General features: G+C 38.6%; 1 protein-coding gene and 1 long non-coding RNA gene across 2 annotated transcripts; both read right to left on the reverse strand.

Moving 5' to 3' along the window:
• Nucleotides 1-11,733: 11,733 nt before the first annotated feature.
• LOC137805848 (uncharacterized) lies at nt 11,734-12,732 on the reverse strand. The gene is made up of 3 exons (XR_011080252.1): nt 12,547-12,732; nt 12,294-12,439; nt 11,734-12,211 (listed from the first exon to the last, which is right to left on the reverse strand). It is a non-coding gene; the product is annotated as an uncharacterized lncRNA (long non-coding RNA).
• A 2,242-nt stretch (nt 12,733-14,974) lies between these two features.
• On the reverse strand, nt 14,975-15,820 carry LOC137839031 (pathogenesis-related protein 2-like). Its single transcript, XM_068648159.1, has 2 exons — nt 15,508-15,820; nt 14,975-15,404 (listed from the first exon to the last, which is right to left on the reverse strand). The coding sequence occupies exons 1-2, from the start codon at nt 15,686-15,688 to the stop codon at nt 15,118-15,120; spliced, it is 468 nt and encodes a 155-aa protein (XP_068504260.1). The 5' UTR covers nt 15,689-15,820; the 3' UTR covers nt 14,975-15,117.
• Nucleotides 15,821-19,144: the final 3,324 nt, after the last annotated feature.

Below are 19,144 nucleotides of genomic sequence, written 5' to 3' on the forward strand. Positions count from 1 at the left end.
CTTGGAATGTCCGTTATTCCTATGGTACCGACACCGCTTCCTACAGTCGACATTCTCTAGGCTTGATGTCTTCCTGGGTGGAGGGATTAGCTCGGCGCTGAGAGCCTCATCTAGGATCCTCCCCCTCTCGGTCGTCAAGGGGGTATATCTTGAGAATCGGCTGCCTCGGTTATCTCTGCGCCTGCCTTCCCGATTGGCCGATCGACCCTAATGTTCTTTCTCTTCCTTCCCCTTCTCGCCACTGGCCTCCACCCGGGCCTGGTTGCGGAACTCTCTCAATTCCTCCAATTGCATGTACTTGGCAGTTCTCTTCCTGAGCTCATCCAAGCTAGCAGCCAGCTACATGCAAAGGCTGTGACATCAGTGATGTAGACCTTAACTTCGGTTGACCCAGTGATGAGAACCGAAATGTGACATCAGTCGTACGATCGTCACCGGTACAAAAACACTTACGTAGTTAATCTACTATTTTGTTGTAGTTTTTATATCTATATCATTGACGAAGTAAACCAGTATAGAAGAAAAAGAGGATTCATATACTAAGTCAATTTAGACTTATAACTAAATTAATATGTTGATTATTTTAATATATTTTATTTTTAACTTGTACTTGTAAATAATTCCAACGATCATAGTACATTGGCAACAAATTAAATTGCAATATTTATCTAGAATAATAAATACTAAAATTTTAGGTATATCAGCATTTTAATGTTAAAGTTAAATCAAAATTAAGCTAACAATAACAATTAATCAAATCTAAACTAATCAAAATAATGTAGAAACAGATTTTATTCACTTAATAATTTTTTTTAATTATTTTTACTCTCAATGACTTGTCGTCGGTAAAAAATTACAATATAGATAATACATATTATGTTTTTTTTTATACGATATACGATACCTCTAATGTATTTTATAATTTAAAATATCACTTTGCTCAATTTAAAATGGTGAAAATTTATTAATCTAATTTAACTTGAATTATTACATCTGCTGGTTGTTTTTGGCTAAATTTGTATAAAGTTTACAAATTTTTAAAAAAAAATTATATTGGATAAAATTAAATTTTGAAAATAAGTTGGCTAAGATCAACAAAAACATGTCTTGTTTGACCAATAGATATCTTATTCAATATTATTCCAAACAATATTTTATTTAAAGTCAAATTTAAGATGTTGAAGTTAAAGTCAAACCAAATTAAAAACGGGATAGAGTTGTTTATATGCTTTTTTTAAAACTCAATCAACTTATTTTTCCACTCCTAAACAAATTTTGTAAAATGGTACAAATAAAATAAACTGATACTCGACTCACAAGCACAAGACCATTAGAAGGTTATCTAGGCTCATTTGGTTAAATGATTATATCTAAAAGGATCTCTTTTGTCTTTTGTAGGGATTGGATCTCCTTTTTTCTTAGGATTTTCTGTTATATTTTTTAGTATTTCCAGCACAGCTGTCTATTAGGACAAATAGTTTTTCAAAGGATATTATATATCCCACTAGACTAGGAGAGTATGCAGGTTCTTGGTTATGTTACTTTTATCCTAAAAAGATGTTTTTATTTTGTTATATCTCTATCCCAGCACTTATTTTTCTAGATTTCTCTGTGTTCTTCCCATTCCCCGCTCCATCACGGTATCAATTTGGTGCTTTCATTGAGCCTACCTCCATGCCTCCCAAATCAATCAAAGATTTAGAGGAAACCCTCCAAACCATTTTAGACAAACTAGCCCACCTCCAAACAAAAATCCAGCAAACCCATGACCATCATGAAACCCGTTATAATTCCTTACACCACACAATAGAATCACGTCAAAAAGATTGGGACTCCAAACAAGAGGTTGTCAATCACACCCTCCATATCATCTTAACGTCTTGATGGAAACCAAGTAGAGGACGCCCAAGCCCATGACGCCCAAGCCCAAGAAGGGGCCCAAGCCCAAAGAATCACTAGGAGCATGGCAAGAGCTTTGGGAAAAGAGTGTCAAATGATGACTCTTCTTATTTCTCTTGTATAGTTGTAGGTGGTGTGGATATTAAATAAATAGGTGTAAATGTATTAGAGAGAGTCACATTGTCCATGTGACTTAGTGAGAGGGTGTAGGTGTAATATAGGAGGTGCCAAAACTAGAAAGGAAGTCACACCTTCCTCATGCTCTAGTTGGCGCCCATTTTAGTGTCATTTAGGGGGGAATTTGAATTTCATTAGCTTCTCATTTCAGCACCTCTTAGGCTATAAATAAGGTGCTTGCCTTTCTAAATTTCAAAATTGGATAATTGCTATAGAGAAACTCTACTCATTTGGAGAGAGATTTGTGTGAGATTTGGATCTCCTTGCTTGGTCTCATCTTGTGAGCTTTTGGAGAGCTTCAAGTGGCGGCTTCCTTCACTCATCTTGGGACTCCATCACCAAGTGGCGTGAGCAACTCCAATTCCCATTCCAACCGAGCTTCATTCACCTAAGTTTCATTCCTTTCATCTCCATTTTCATTTTCAATCGGTAGTTTTTAGAGTTCTTAAGTGTTCTTCATCTTTTCACCGTTTAATTTTGTGTTCATATGTTGTTTCTTAAGTTTCTGTTCGGTGCCTTTTGTTCTTGGTTCTGTTTTGATTTGTAATCTTGTTCCATGGATGTTCACAAGGAGATAACACTCTTATTTGAGTTTGGAACATCATTTGGACGGCTATGTCTCCATTGATGATTCCTTAAGCTTCCTTGAGTTCAATTCTGTTTTCAGCATTCTGTTTTGTTCTTGTTTTCCTTTCAATTCCGCCAAGTGTTTGTGATAAGGGCATGGCACTCATTGTTCAATGAGTTTGGATTCTCTCTTGGATGGCATTATCCTCCATTGGGATGATCTTAAGTCTCCTTAAAGTGTTGTTTCTTGTTAAAGTGTCAATCCAACTCATATCATGCGGTATCTAGAGCTATGGTTGTGTGCAAATTTGTTTTTGAGTTGCTAGACACTTTGATTCTGTTTTTGTGATTAGTGATTCTGTTTTTGTGTTTTTTGAGTATTTCTTGCTGTTTTAATTGTTGTTAATTCATTGTGCTTGAGTCATTTAAATTTTTTAATCCCTACTTGTTTTGTCTAGTCATGTTTTTTCCTATAATGTCATCAATTCCTTGTAGCACTTTTCTTGCTATCTTTGGTTGATTGCTTTTATTTGAGTACAAATTTTGGTTTCTGTTTTCTTGATCCTTTGGTGCATTTTCTTTTTAGTATTGAGTTCATGCTTGTGTATTATATCTATACAAGTTTTTATACATCATTTCTATTATGTCTTTGTAGTTTCTTTAATTCTGTTTTTCATTCCAGTATAGGTTCCTCTGTTTTTCATAAAAACGTGCTGACTGTTTGGTTATTAAAATTTCTGTGCTTACTGGAAAATTCTGAAATTCTGTATTTAAGTAGTTTGAAGTGTAACAAAAGAGTGAAAAAAAGAAGTACATCAAAATTCAAAATACAAAAAAAAATGATAAATGAAATACGAACCGTGTGTAATTCTGCCGAAAAAAAACCGGTAATCTGGCAGTGATTTTGCAAAATTTATTACAATTAATTGGCGTACTGTTTTTGAGTGATTCCAGTACCAATTTTTAGATAACATCTTGAATTTCCATTGGTTAAAATTTCACATTCCAGTTCCTTTTCTCCAGTTCCAGTTAAATATTTTAAGTCACGCACAACTTTAACAAAAAAAATTCCAGTAGCATTGTTTTTTTGTTTTCTTCATCTATTCTAGTACTATTCTTTAGGAATCCTTTGTGTGCTATCCTTTCATTGGTGCCTTACTTTTCTTGCTTGTCTTTAATTCATATTCTTTTCCAATTTTTTCATATCTTACTTTCTGTTTTGGTTTAGCTTTTCTTGCTTATATCTTTTCTTGATTGTCTTTTTGTTTCCTCTAAGTTTTGTGGTGACTTGTTCTTAAGTGAGTGTGGTTTGCTTTGACATTTTTCATTTGAAGCTCATCCAATCCACAAGAGAGGCTTGGTTAAGGAAAGAACACTTTTCTTGGAGTGGTTTGAGTACATTCTTTTGGCCTTTTCCAGCAAGCTACATTTTGCTTTATTTTGCTAACAAGTTTCCTTAATTGTTTGTTTCTGTTTTTGTGCCTTTTATTATCATGGATAATTTTTCTAGTGGAGAATCCTCCAAACCTTGCTCACCTCAAAAGGCAGCTCTCTTTGAAGATTTAAAGAATGCTAGACAATCAAATGCACAATATCTTGATGTGATAAAACAAATGGAGGCAAGGCTCCAAAGCTTGGAAATAACCCACGAAGAATTCAATCAAAACCGGGAGAGAAGACATCATCATCAACATCGACATTCTTCAAGGACTTCTCACTCTTCCCATGGATATCATGGAGACAATGAACGACGAAGACACCATCACCATGAAGAGAGGCGCCAACATGTGGCTGACCCTTATTCACCTAATGTAAAACTACCTAGCTTTAGTGGTGAGAGTGATCCTAATGTGTACTTAGGGTGGGAGGCCAAGGTTGAGCAAATATTTGATGTAAATGGTTTGATGATCATAGGGTTAGATTAGCATCCTTAGAATTCTTAGACTATGCTATGCAATGGTGGCATCAAACTCTATTGGACATTGACCTACACAAGAGACCGTTCGTGGTCTCTTGGGATGATTTCAAAGCTTGTCTACGCGCTAGATTTGTGCCTCCACACTTTAGGAAAGACCTATTGTTGAAACTCCAAAGGTTTCATCAAGGCACGCTAAGTGTGGATGATTACTTTAAACAACTAGACACGCTTTTAATTAGAGTTCATATGGATGAGAGTGAGGAAGCTAAAATAGCTAGGTTTGTTAGTGGCCTTCGAAGGGACATTCAAGACGTGGTAGAGCTACAAGAATATTCTTCATTACAAAATGTAGTTCACCTTGCTAGTAAAATTGAAAATCAAATTGCAAGGAAAAATGCTTTCAAAAAATCTTCTAAAGATAACTACTACCACTCTTCTTGGAAAAATAAAAATAGCTCTTTTTCAAATCTCCCTTCTAAGGACTCTACTTTCAAACCTAGAGATTCTAAGCCTTCCACTTCCACTTCTAGGCCTAAATCACCAACTAAATCGTCTAGTAAGAAGTGTTTTAAATGCTTATGCTATGGACATATTGCTTCTAATTGCCCTTCTAAACGAAATATGTATATGCATGATGGGGTAGTGGGTAGTGAGCATGAGTCCGAAACTTCTAAACATTCCTCACGTTCTAGGTCCCCTAGTGAGAATGAGAGTGAAAGCCCACATGAGAGTGACCTATTGGTAATAAGACGCATGCTTGGACAAGTTTTAAAACCCTTTGATGAAAGTCAAAGAGAAAATATCTTTCATTCAAGGTGTCTTATTAATGATAGGGTATGCTCTTTAATTGTGGATGGGGGGAGTTGTGCTAATGTGGCAAGCACAAGAATGGTAGACAAGCTTGGATTATTTACCATCTCTCATGCCAGGCCCTACAAATTACAATGGTTAAGTGAGGTAGGTGAGATTATTGTTAACAAGCAAGTCCTCATTACATTTTCTATTGGTAAATATAAAGATGAGGTCTTGTGTGATGTAGTCCCAATGGAAGCCACACATATTCTTTTAGGTAGGCCATGACAATTTGATAGAAAAGTTTTTCATGATGGCTTTACCAACAAAATTTCTTTTAACTTCCATGGGCACAAAGTCATTCTTAAGTCTCTCTCTCCAAAGGAAGTACATGAGGACCAAGTTAAAATGAGAGAAAAGAGAGAGAAAGAAAATGATAAAAAAAGTTCCAAGAGAAGCCTTCTCATATCCACACCACAAGTTAAAAAGGTAATAGTTACTCAAAAGCCTATTTTTTTAGCTATTCCTAGGACTATTGAATGTGAGTCGGCTAAGGATAGTCCCACATGTTTGGACAATTTGGTAAAGGAATATGAAGATGTGTTTCAAGATCCTCCTAAAGGCTTACCACCTCTAAGAGGGATTGAACACCAAATAGACTTCATGCCTGGGGTTTCTTTACCAAATCGCCCTGCATATAGGACCAATCCTCAAGAGGCCAAAGAGATTCAACAACAAGTTGAGGATTTATTAGCTAAGGGGTGGGTACAAGATAGCATGAGTCCATGTGCTATGCCTGTCATACTTGTCCCAGAAAAGGATGGGACATGGAGGATGTGTACGGATTGTCGCGCTATAAATAACATTACCATCAAATATAGGCATCCCATTCCTAGGTTAGATGACTTGTTGGATGAATTACATGAGTCTAAAATATTTTCCAAAATTGATCTTAAGAGTGGTTACAATCAAATTCGTATTAAACAAGGTGATGAATGGAAAACCGCTTTTAAGACCAAATTTGGTTTATATGAGTGGTTAGTCATGCCTTTTGGCTTGACTAATGCTCCTAGTACCTTCATGCGACTCATGCATCATGTATTAAGAGCATTCCTTGGCAAGTTTGTTGTGGTTTACTTTGATGATATTCTTATATATAGCTTGTCTTTAGAAGATCATGAGTCACATGTTAGACAAGTATTAGAACTCTTAGGAAGTTAAAGTTATATGCTAATCATGCTAAATTTTTCTTTGCATTAGATCATATAGACTTCCTAGGGTTTGTAGTAAGTCATAAATGGGTGCATGTAGATCAAACAAAAGTTGCAGCAATTCAACATTGGCCTACACCCACCAATGTTAATGAGGTACGAAGCTTTCATGGACTTGCTAGTTTTTATAGGCGGTTTGTGAAAGACTTTAGTACAATTGCCGCACCTTTAAATGCCATAGTAAAGAAGGATGTGGTTTTTAAGTGGGGACAAGAGCAAGAAAACGCTTTTCACACTTTGAAGGAAAAATTGACTAAAGCCCCCATTTTAGCCCTTCCTAACTTTGCTAAGACATTTGAAGTAGAATGTGATGCCTCTAATATAGGCATTGGGGTTGTTCTCCTTCAAGAGGGCCACCCCATAGCTTATTTTAGTGAGAAACACAAAGGGAGTCATATTAATTACTCCACTTATGATAAAGAACTTTATGCTCTTGTTCGAGCTTTGCAAAATGGGCAACATTATATTTTTCCAAAGGAATTTGTGAAACATAGTGATCACGAGTCCCTTAAATATTTGAAAAGCCAAAGCAAGCTTAATAAGAGACATGCTAAGTGAGTGGAGTTTATTGAACAATTTCCTTATGTCATCAAACATAAACAAGGTAAAATTAATGTGGTTGTCGATGCTCTTTCAAGAAGATATACCTTGTTAAATGTTTTGGATGTTCGATATTTAGGATTTGATCACATAAAGGAACTTTATCATGATGACCTACATTTCTCTCTAATCCATCAAGAGTGTTCCAAGGGAGGTCACAAAGACTTTTTCTTACATAATGGTTTTCTTTTTAAAGGAAAAAGACTTTGTGTTCCCCAAGGATCTATAAGACAATCTCTTGTTAGAGAGGCTCATGAGGGTGGGCTTATGGGACATTTTGGGGTAGCTAAGACTTTAGAAACATTGCATGAACATTTCTTTTGGCCTCACATGCGCAAATCCGTACATAGCTTCTGTGATAAATGTATAGCATGTAGGAAAGCTAAATCTAAAGTCCAACCCCATGGTTTATATACCCCTCTTCCTATCCCAACAATGTCTTGGGTTGATATTTCTATGGATTTTATCTTAGGACTACCCAAGACATCGAAGGGTAAGGATTCCATCTTTGTGGTAGTGGACCGTTTTTCTAAAATGGCTCATTTTATTCCATGCCACAAAGTGGATGATGCATGCCATATTGCAAATCTCTTCTTTAAGAAAGTTGTTCGTTTACATGGACTTCCTAGAAGTATAGTATCCGATAGGGATTCCAAGTTCTTAAATCACTTTTGGAGGACCTTATGGGGGAAACTTGGCACACAACTTCTTTTTTCTACTACTTGCCACCCTCAAACTGATGGTCAAACTGAAGTGGTTAATAGAACTTTGAGACAAATGTTGAGATGCTTTATTTCCGAGAATCCAAGGGTTTGGGAGAATTTACTACCTCATGTTGAGTTTGCTTATAATAGGGTAGTAAATTCCACCACTGCCCATTCTCCTTTTGAAATTGTTTATGGGTTTAATCCCCTCACACCTCTAGATCTTCTTCCCATTCCTATACTTGATGAGGTTCTATGCAAGGACGGTTTTGAAAAGGCTTCTTTTATTAAAGACTTGCATAACCACATCAAGTTACAAATTGAGAAGAAAGTTGGTCAGTATGCTGAAACTACCAACCAAAGGCGCAAGGCATCAATCTTTGAGCCCGGAGATTGGGTTTGGCTTCATTTGAGAAAGGATAGATTTCCTTCTCTAAGGAAGTCCAAACTTATGCCTCGTGGTGATGGCCCTTTCCAAGTCATCAAGAGGATTAATGATAATGCCTATGAGTTAGATATGCCTAATACTTATCTCGGTAGTAATTCTTTCAATGTTACTGATCTCACTCCTTTTGATGCAGGTTTTCCAAATTCGTGGACGAATTCTCTCCAACCCGGGGAGTATGGGGCCCAAGCCCAGAGAATCACTAGGAGCATGGCAAGAGCTTTGGGAAAAGAGTGTCAAATGATGACTCTTCTTATTTCTCTTGTATAGTTGTAGGTGGTGTGGATATTAAATAAATAGGTGTAAATGTATTAGAGAGTCACATTGTCCATGTGACTTAGTGGGAGGGTGTAGGTGTAATATAGGAGGTGCCAAAACTAGAAAGGAAGTCACACCTTCCTCATGCTCTAGTTGGCGCCCATTTTAGTGTCATTTAGGGGGGAATTTGAATTTCATTAGCTTCTCATTTCAGCACCTCTTAGGCTATAAATAAGGTGCTTGCCTTTGTAAATTTCAGAATTGGATAATTGCTATAGAGAAACTCTACTCATTTGGAGAGAGATTTGTGTGAGATTTGGATCTCCTTGCTTGGTCTCATCTTGTGAGCTTTTGGAGAGCTTCAAGTGGCGGCTTCCTTCACTCATCTTGGGACTCCATCACCAAGTGGCGTGAGCAACTCCAATTCCCATTCCAACCGAGCTTCATTCACCTAAGTTTCATTCCTTTCATCTCCATTTTCATTTTCAATCGGTAGTTTTTAGAGTTCTTAAGTGTTCTTCATCTTTTCACCGTTTAATTTTGTGTTCATATGCTGTTTCTTAAGTTTCTATTCGGTGCCTTGTGTTCTTGGTTCAGTTTTGATTTGTAATCTTGTTCCATGGATGTTCACAAGGAGATAACACTCTTATTTGAGTTTGGAACATCATTTGGACGGCTATGTCTCCATTGATGATTCCTTAAGCTTCCTCGAGTCCAATTCTGTTTTCAGCATTCTGTTCTGTTATTGTTTTCCTTTCAACTCCGCCAAGTGTTTATGATAAGGACATGACACTCATTGTTCAATGAGTTTGGCTTCTCTCTTGGATGGCATTATCCTCCATTGAGATGACCTTAGGTCTCCTTAAAGTGTTGTTTCTTATTAATGTGTCAATCCAACTCATATCACGTCTATACCACCACCGTTACCTTCCCCCAATGAAACAAACAGTTCTTTTACAACCTTCTTTATTCCACATATAACCCCTGTCTCACCCCCACCCATAAATTCACAACCTACATCCTCCATCGTTGCCACAACAACGTTTGTTGCCCCCCTTCCATTACGCCACCTACCACGATTCCTACCCTACCCCGCCCCCCAAAAATCCAATTATCTTTCTTTGATGGATCGGATCCGCTAGATTGGCTTTATCTGGCTAACCAGTTTTTACAATTTTACAATATCACTTGGGAATCTCGCTTACACATGGTCGCTTTCTATATGTGCGGAGATGCTCTTAGTTGGTTTAAATGGATGTACCAAAATCATCAATTAAGTGACTGACTCTCATTTAGTCGTGCCTTAGAACTCCGGTTCGGTCCCTCAACTTACGCCAACCATCAAGCAGAGTTGTTCAAACTCCGCCAAAATAGCACAATCACTGAGTACGAAAACTCTTTTGAAAAATTGTGCAATCGAGTCTTGGGCCTCACACCTGAGATGATCCTCAATTGTTTTATTTCAAGTTTGGTCCCAGAAACCAGAAGAGAGATTTTTGTTCTTCAATCTACTTCAATCACCCAAGCTGTGGGCCTTGCAAAGCTCTTGGAATCTAAAATCCATGATTCAAGGAAATATTATCATAACCCCATCATTCCACAACCATCCCCCCATCTTTTACCACCACCACGTCCCCCTTTCCAACCCCAAACAACAACCACTACACCCACCTCTCTACCTATAAAAAACTTTCATCCACCCAGTTACAAGAACATAGAGCAGCTGGCTTATGTTACAATTGTGACCAAAAAAATTTCCCTATTCACAAATGTATCACCAAATGTTTCTTATTGTTGCTTAATGAATAACCTACACCAGAACCCCCCCCCCCCCCCAAAACCTTCACCGTCTTAAATACTGTTTCTGACACTAAGGACCCTACTCATGTACACCTATCTCTCCAGGCTTTGTCTGGAACCCCCTCGACCAACACCTTCAAACTTCAAGGGTTTATTCATCATACACCCATTACCATTTTAATAGAGACTGGGAGTTCACAGAATAACCTCCAACCTCGCCTAGCCCATCACCTAAACCTTTGCACCCTTCCTATTAAACCTTTTTCCATCATGGTTGGAAACGACGAGAAAAATCATTGCACACATCTCAGTCCTACAGTTACTGTTTCTATACAAAATCATTGTTTTCCATCCCATTTTACCTCATCCCAATTGAAGGAGCAGATGTAGTCCTAGGAATGGACTGGTTGCACTGCCTCAGACCCTTACAAGCAGATTTCTCTACACCACAACTCTCCTTCCACCACCAAGTCACCCTCATAACCCTAGTTGGAACCAACAAACTCTTAGACTCACACACTTCTATCACCAATATTTGTCACCTCCTACATACCAAAGCCATAACATTACTTCATTTGCTCACCTTTCAACCAGATCCCTTACCATGCCCCAATACTTCGCCACCAAATATACACCCCGCGAATCAAACCCTACACCATACATACCATTATGTTTTCTCACCTCCTTACGGGTTGCCTCCCCACCGCCCTCATGACCATCATATTCCCTTGATCCCAAACTGCACCCCCATAAATATTAAACCCTACCGTTATCCCCACACCCACAAACACAATATGACTTCTCTCATTCAAGAAATTTTATATGAGGGCATCATACGACCAAGTACCAGCCTCTTCTCTTCCCCTGTCATACTCATAAAAAGAAAAGATGGATCATGGAGATTTTGTGTGGATTACAGGGCTCTAAATGGTCTTAGGGTGAAGGATAGATTTCCTATCCCCACGATTGAGGAACTCTTGGATGAATTAACTAAGGCACGTGTGTTCACTAAGCTGGACTTAAGATCTGGCTATTACCAAATACGGGTACACCCCACAGACTGCCACAAGACAGCTTTTCGGACCTTTGATGGTGATTATGAGTTTTTAGTTATGCCATTTGGCTTATCTAATGCTCCGTCTACCTTTCAAGCTGCAATTAATGACCTCCTCTGACCTTACTTAAGCCGTTTTGTACTAGTTTTCTTTGATGACATCTTAATCTACAGTACATCCATGACAGACCATATTCAACATCTCAACATTGTTCTCCAATTAATTCAGACTCACCACTTTTTTTGTTAAGGAATCAAAATGCAATTTCGCAACCCCTACAGTTGCATATTTGGGCCATATCATTCAATAGGGAACAGTTTCCCCAGATCCAGAAAAAATTCAAGCTATTCTACAATGGCCCGAGCCCAAATCATTCACTACGTTGCGTGCGTTTTTGGGCATTACGGGGTTTTACCGGAAGTTCATCCGCGGATATGCCACTCTTGCCTCTCCACTTACGGATTTACTCAAATTAAATTTTTTTACATGGAATCACATGGCCAACACAACGTTTCTACAGTTCAAAAATATCCTAACTACACCTCCTATCTTGCACCTCCCTGATTTCACCATTCCTTTTGTAGTGGAAACGGACGCTTCCAATTCCGCCATTGGGATCGTTTTATCTCAAGTAGGGCACCCTATTGCCTTCTTCAGTAAAAAGCTTTGTCCAAAGAAACAAAGCAGTTCAGTATATGTTAAAGGGATGCTAGCAATTACTGAACCTGTGAAGAAATGGAGGCATTATCTCATTGGCAATCACTTTCAAATTATCACAGACGAGCAAAGTTTAAGGGGATTACTTACCAGCGTTTGCCATACACTAGAACAACAAAAATCGGCTTCATGGCTTATTGGGTACAGTTTTGATATCCTTTATCGGCCCCGGACGTCGCAACCAAGCTGTCAATTCCTTTCCAGGCCACCACCCTCAGTTTTCTTAGCCATCTCCTCTTCAACACCAAATTAAAAAAATACTATCAGACAACAAATGGACAGCAAGAAAAAAACAAATTGATAGGTATTCCCAATTCAAATTTCAGTTTTCACAATGACTTACTGTACCACGACCAGAGACTTTACATTCCATTAGCAACCAATCTCTACCCATCCATTCTTCACGAGTTTCATGAAACCCCATCCGCAGGGCATTCCGATCTCAAAGCCACTCTAGCTCGTTTAGTTACCTCTTTCTATTGGCCAGGTATGTACAGAGACACACAATTGTTCATCAAGAGTGCCTCCCCTGCCAACAAAACAAACCCATCAACAAAAAACCCTTAGGCTTATTAGAACTCATACCCCCCCCCCAACCAGAATTTGGGATGAACTAACAACTTGATTTTATTACTCACTTACCATCATCTTTCGGTCATACGGTTATTTGGGTGGTCTGTGGCCGACTTTCAAAATCAGCTCATTTCATAACCCTCCCCACGTCCTTCACCGCTTTCCAACTAGCCAACCGTCTTTCTGTGGAGATCTGCAGGTTGAATGGCATTCCGAAATCCATAATCTCAGACCGAGACCTGCTCTTCCTCAGTAACTTCTGGAAGGAGCTTTTTCACCTACAAGGCACAAAACTAAAATTTAGCACGACTTATCACCCTCAAACAGACGGTCAAACCGAGGTCATCAACAGAAGTTTAGAGATATACCTTCGGTGTTTCACTAGTGACCATCCGCAGAGTTGGTACAAATACTTACACCTCGCCGAGTTTTGATACAATTCTTCTTACCATTCAGCCAATAAAACAACCCCGTTCCAAGCGCTCTATGGAAGACCACCACCATCTATCCCGGATTATGTGTGCGGCACTGCATCGGAACCAATCTGGAAACCACCCTCCATGAGCGAACGAAGATATTGCACCAACTGAAGACAAATCTGGCGTTGTCGCAACAACGCATGGCCAAGACAGCGAACACTGGACGACGTCATTACGTTTTCACCGTCAGCGATTGGGTACTCTTCCGACGACAGGCTTACCACCAAAAACGACTCCCCTCACCACAAGCTTTCCCGAAAATTCTATGCCCATACCCTATTACCGAACGCATTGGTGAAGTGGCTTATGAACTAGCTCTCCCACCAGATTCCAAGGTTCACCCAGTATTTCACATATCTCTCCTCAAACCATATCATGGACCAAAACCCCCTCTACCCCACCACCCTCCTAACCAGGAAATAAACCCGCACCTTTTGCACCCTCCCACCATAAACCTATGTGAAACCCTAAGTTAGACTTCAAACTCACCTAACACAGCCCTGATCCCATCCACACACGCTACGTGTCCTCCATTAGCAACCCTCATTAAATCCCTTCACCAACCACCCACCTCTGCTTCACGTGCCCATTTACTCCCACACCTACCCATTTACTTCCACAAGTAAATGCACTTAACCATCTACCCACACCATCAAAGCACGCCACACCTTCTCCATCAACGACCCAGACTATGCCACATCACCAACACCCTACGTCACCTTCATGTGACTCTGTGCCGCATTCAATACAAGTAGTTGTCACGCACCCACTTTCAATGTTACAAAACTTTTCTCTTTCCAAACATTGCCCTTTGGGGTTCCCATGCCATTCTACAACCCACTTTCAACCCCCTTTGCCAACACCATACCCTAACGTCACCCAAAAGCCCGCACCAAATCCAACACATGTTTCCAATATATTCCCACCCTCTCATATCCACCCCCACACCATAGAAATTACCTTGGCCCACCAACCACCACCCACATCAAATATTCCAACATTTTTCCCCCAAACAAGCACCCACCAAAAAATCCAGCGGGGCCCAATCCTTCTCCCCCCAAACACCAACACCCGCTCTCAATAATAACCCAACAATAACCACGCCACCCCGTTTTACCTTCTGCACCCCCAGTTCCTATACCACCGTGTCATCTCGCTTACACATGGTCGCTTTCTATATGCACGGAAATGCTCTTAGTTGGTTTAAATAGTTTTCTAAACAAATCTTGTAAAATGGTACAAATAAAATAAACTCCTACCTAAAATCTAATCACGAATTTAGCTAGTCTAAATTTAAATAAGAAAATATAATTTGTACAATTTTCACATAATACTTTTTAATCTGATTTGGATTTAAAAATAATATTATTTATTATCTATGATATTGATTGACTGGATAAATTTTTTTCATGTTAAGGGTCAAACGAATATTTTTTTATTATGGAAACTATTTATGCAATATTTTAATTTAAGGTACTAAAAGAATATTGAATTACTATAAGAATGTTAATATTAATGGTGTTTTTTCTAATTCTTTACTACAAGAATTCTTTCTCTCTTTAGTTAGACCTATAATGAGTGTAATGTTTGTATATATTCATACTATTTGTTTTGATTTTAAATAAAATAATAGAAGAGATATTCATTCTTATATTCTTTGCCTTTTTTTATCTCTTCTAGTTTATAACAGAATTAAACTCGCAATTAACATAAGAAAAGTTATAAAATTTGTTTTGATTTTTATAATTTATTGATGAAGTGAGATACAAGAATATGGGAAATGTTTCCCAACAGGAGAAAATAAAAATAAGAAAGGAAAGACAGTGTTACGTTTATAAGATAAAGAAGACGTTGGTAATAATTCAAGCATTGGCCAAAAGGTAAGCCTCGATGACCTTGAAAAGAGCATCACTCTTGGCTTTGCCAGTTTTGAGCTCATCTTCATTGGGTGGAGCATCTCCTTTGCTGTGGTATTTTATACTCAACTTTACAACTGATCCTCCGTTGGGCCCATCACTGAGTTTGGAGTCGATTGTGATCTTCTCTGCAGTCTCTGGCAAGGCAGCACCTCCAACTATGCTGTAGCTGTATCCCAAGTTTGCCTCATCTATTCCTTCTATTTTGTGCAACACAAACTTTGTCTCCCCATCTGTCCATTCACAATTCACAATTCACAGTTAGTTTATTTTATATGTTGTTCTGTCAATGCAATGCATATACACAAAATATATAGAAGATGAATGAAATGGTACCCTCGAGGAAAGAGATCTTCTTGATGGTTCCGGGGCCACCGTTGCCCTCAACGATTTCAACACTCTTGAAGGAATCAACGGCCTTTGGGACGATGTTATCGGCGTCCTTCACAAGAGCTTTGTAAAGGGTAGCTGGAGCCACGGGAGAAGTGGTTTGGTCTTCGAAGGTGAAAACAGCCATGATGAATGGAATCTAATGAAATGGAAGAATATATAATATCAGAAGAGAAGGAGAAGATGTTTGCTGTGTGGGTATTTGCCAGAGGACTGCCTTCTATTTATAACCACAAACTTTGGTGTGATTATGCTATTGTTTCTATGAATACCATAGTGTGAAGCTGCTTAAGCTTGATGGGTCATCATCTGTGTTTTGTTTACCAAGAACATTCTTTTTTATGTAAATAAACAATATTTTTAAAAATAGCATGTATGTTCTTTTGTATTTTTCAACAATCAATCTCTTTTATGTAATGTTAAATATTATTATTTGATGTGTTCGTGGGTATTGCGATTTGGGAGCTTTGAAATTCAAAGAAGATAAATGGTGTATATACCTGATTTTCATCGTCAACTATTGCGACTGTCTACCTACAGTATTTGGGAATGGATAATTTGATATTTTATATTAAAGAATTAGTATATAAAATTCGCAGCCATGAAAAATATAAAGAATTCTTTATAGACGCCCTTCCAGATGTTGTTGAAATAATTGGAGTTTGGGGTTTCCGTAACTAGTTTCGACAAAGTAATAATTATTTTCTTTGTAAAGATTATCGTTAGCCTGTATAATTATTATTAATCTTCAACATAATCTATTTTCAATTAATATATTTTAAAATATGACTTATTTTCTAAACTTTTAACAGTACATTTTATAGAAGAAGTTATAAATAAGACGACGAGAGTTTATCTACGCCAACGAATTCAAAAATTTAACAATCTTGTTTATTAAATAAAATTTTAGTTTTTAGACATTAATATTAAAAATAAAAAGTATTTTATAATAAAAAAAATTTCCTAATAAGAATGATCCTCACCTCCTAGTAATAATTAACAAATAAGGCTGCTGAATCGGTCAGAATATGGGATATGGGTCAAAACCTGGGTATGCAATGTTCAGGGGAGGAGGGGAACGTGGTTGGAGAACTAGATCGTATGGAGGTAAGGGACAATGATGTCAAAAAGGGGTCTCAGGTGGGTAGATCAAAGGAGTTACCATGATAATTGTCAACCTCAACATTAGAGGTTTGGGAGGGGGGTGAAAGCACGGTATTTGAACCATATTGTGTCAAAAGGAGGGTGCTGAATTTCTTTGTTTGCAGGAAACGAAAAACTCCCTCGTTCAGAGACGCTAGATGTTACTCGTTATGGGGAGATAGTAATATCGGTTGGGTTCTTAATGAAGGGACCAATGGGGCAGGGAGCATAGTAACAATGTGGCATAAAGAAGCTTTCTCTTATGGCACTCACATAGTAGGAACCGGTTTTATCGCAATTGTGGGGTATCATCTTAAAACAAAACGTCAGTGTGTGGTGGTGAATGTCTATGTACAGTGGGAAGTTTTAACAGCATTAAAGCAATCTTATTGCAACTTGGCTTTGGTTGTGTGTGGTGATTTCATTGTTGTACGGAGGGAAGAAAAAAGGAAAGGGATTGGAGGTTGTTCAAGCCAAAAGAAGGAGATTGATGGTTTTAACAGGTTTATTGAAAATAATGGTTTGTTGGACATCCCCTGTGTAGGTAAGAAGTATACATGGTACAAGGCTAATGGCACAGCTAAGAGCATATTAGATAGATTCCTTATGTCTAAAGCGTGGCTTTAGATATGGTGAGCGTCCAAGCAGTATATACAACCAAGAACGGTATCAGACCACTATGCTTTAGTATTGAAATCGTGTGTTAAAGACTGGGGTCCTAAAACATTCAAATCCTTTGATGTGTGGCTTAAGGAACTGGCCTTTAAGGTTATGGTAAAGGACAAATGGGATTCGTATGAGATGCAAGGTAATAGCATGTCCATTCTCAAAGATAAGCTGAAACTCTTGAAGGTTGATCTTAAAGAGTGGAAAAAAAATGTTTTTGGTTGTGTGGAATCAAATAAAAGACGCATTCTATCCGAAATTGAGGAGCTGGATGGAAAGGATGACGATGAAGGATTAGAGGAAACCGGGAGGATGAGAAGGATGGAACTTGATGGAGATCAAGCTCAAGTGGACATGGAGGCCAATCATCAAGAGCAAGAAGAGGTTGAGGCTCAAATGGAGGACGCCCATGGAGGTCAAAGCCCACCTCAAAGGCTTACAAGAAGCATGTTCAAAGCTTTAGGAGCTAGGGGACGTTTATTTTCTCTTTTTGTAATTTCTTTGGTTGAAGGTGCTTAGAGGGAAACATTAGAAACCTCTATTGTTAAAGCATCTTTTATTCTTTAGTTAGGAGTCTTAGGAGGGGGGTGCGTTAGTAGATAGGTGTAGGAGTAAATAAGGAGGTACCAAAGTGAGAGAAGAGATCACACCTTCCTCATGACTTGGTTTAGGCGCCGGTTGCATTTGTTTTTATGAGGGAATTTTGAATTCTCTTAGCTTGATTTTCAGCACCTCTAGGCTATAAATAAAGGTGTTGCCCTTGTACATTTGAGATTTGAATTTTGATTAGAGAAACTCTACTCAATTTTTGAGAGAGCATTGGAGAGCTTTGTGCCTTCCTCACTAGTCTTATCTTGAGAGTTCTATGGTTACCTCAAGTGGCGGCTTGCACACTCATCTTGGAGTCACCATCCTCTAAGTGGCGTGATCATCCAACCATTCCTCCATCTTCATGAGCTTTCTCTTCTCCTTCCTTCCTTCTCTTTTTATGTTCATGTCTTACCTTGTTGTTCTTGCATTTTCAGTTCGGTATTTCTATTTCCTTTGAGTTTTGCTTCGGTCATTTAATTTCTGCAGTTCATCTTTGCTTCTTCTTCAATTCTAGTTGCTGTTTTTGATTCAATTTGACAATACATGGAACTTCCATGTGAGTTTGGGTTTTGGTACTAGTCTTGGTGAGTTCTTGAACATAGAACCTTGATCCAATTCTATGAAAATGTGCCTATCTCATATCCAACTCAAGTTGATTCCTAAGAATGTCAAGAATCATTCATATTGTGCTATTGGAATCACATCAGAACTACTTAGTCAACTAGGGATGGTTGACAAAAAGTTAGATTCAATCTACAGAAAAAAAGCAAGAGCGAATTGGATCAAGCATGGAGATATGAGCTCTAAATTCTTCCACAGTGCAATAAGATGGAGAAGACTTAAGAATGAGGTCAAAGGTGTTGAGGTGGATTCTCAATGGTGTGAGGAACCGCAAATAGTACGTGTTCCGTCCAGCTGACCGGGATCGTCTTTGCGCGTGGCCTGTCCTCGCGAGCTATGGCACCTTCGTCTTGCTCCGTCTGTGAGTACCTGAAAGAAGTGAATAAAGGGGCGCCCTCGCGGCCGTTTGCACTCCGACGATCAAGTCAGCTAGCGAGAAACATCAAAGTGACACACCCTTGGGAGGTGGTCGAAGAAACTGTGCTGAGTGACTAAAAACTGTGAACTAGAATGGTGTTGCCCCAATTGCCTTGTGCTCACAGTGGGTGCGCCGTCAAGAACA

The sequence above is a fragment of the Phaseolus vulgaris genome, chromosome 3, assembly GCF_000499845.2.
Source record: "Phaseolus vulgaris cultivar G19833 chromosome 3, P. vulgaris v2.0, whole genome shotgun sequence".
In the NCBI taxonomy this organism is placed as follows: domain Eukaryota; kingdom Viridiplantae; phylum Streptophyta; class Magnoliopsida; order Fabales; family Fabaceae; genus Phaseolus; species Phaseolus vulgaris.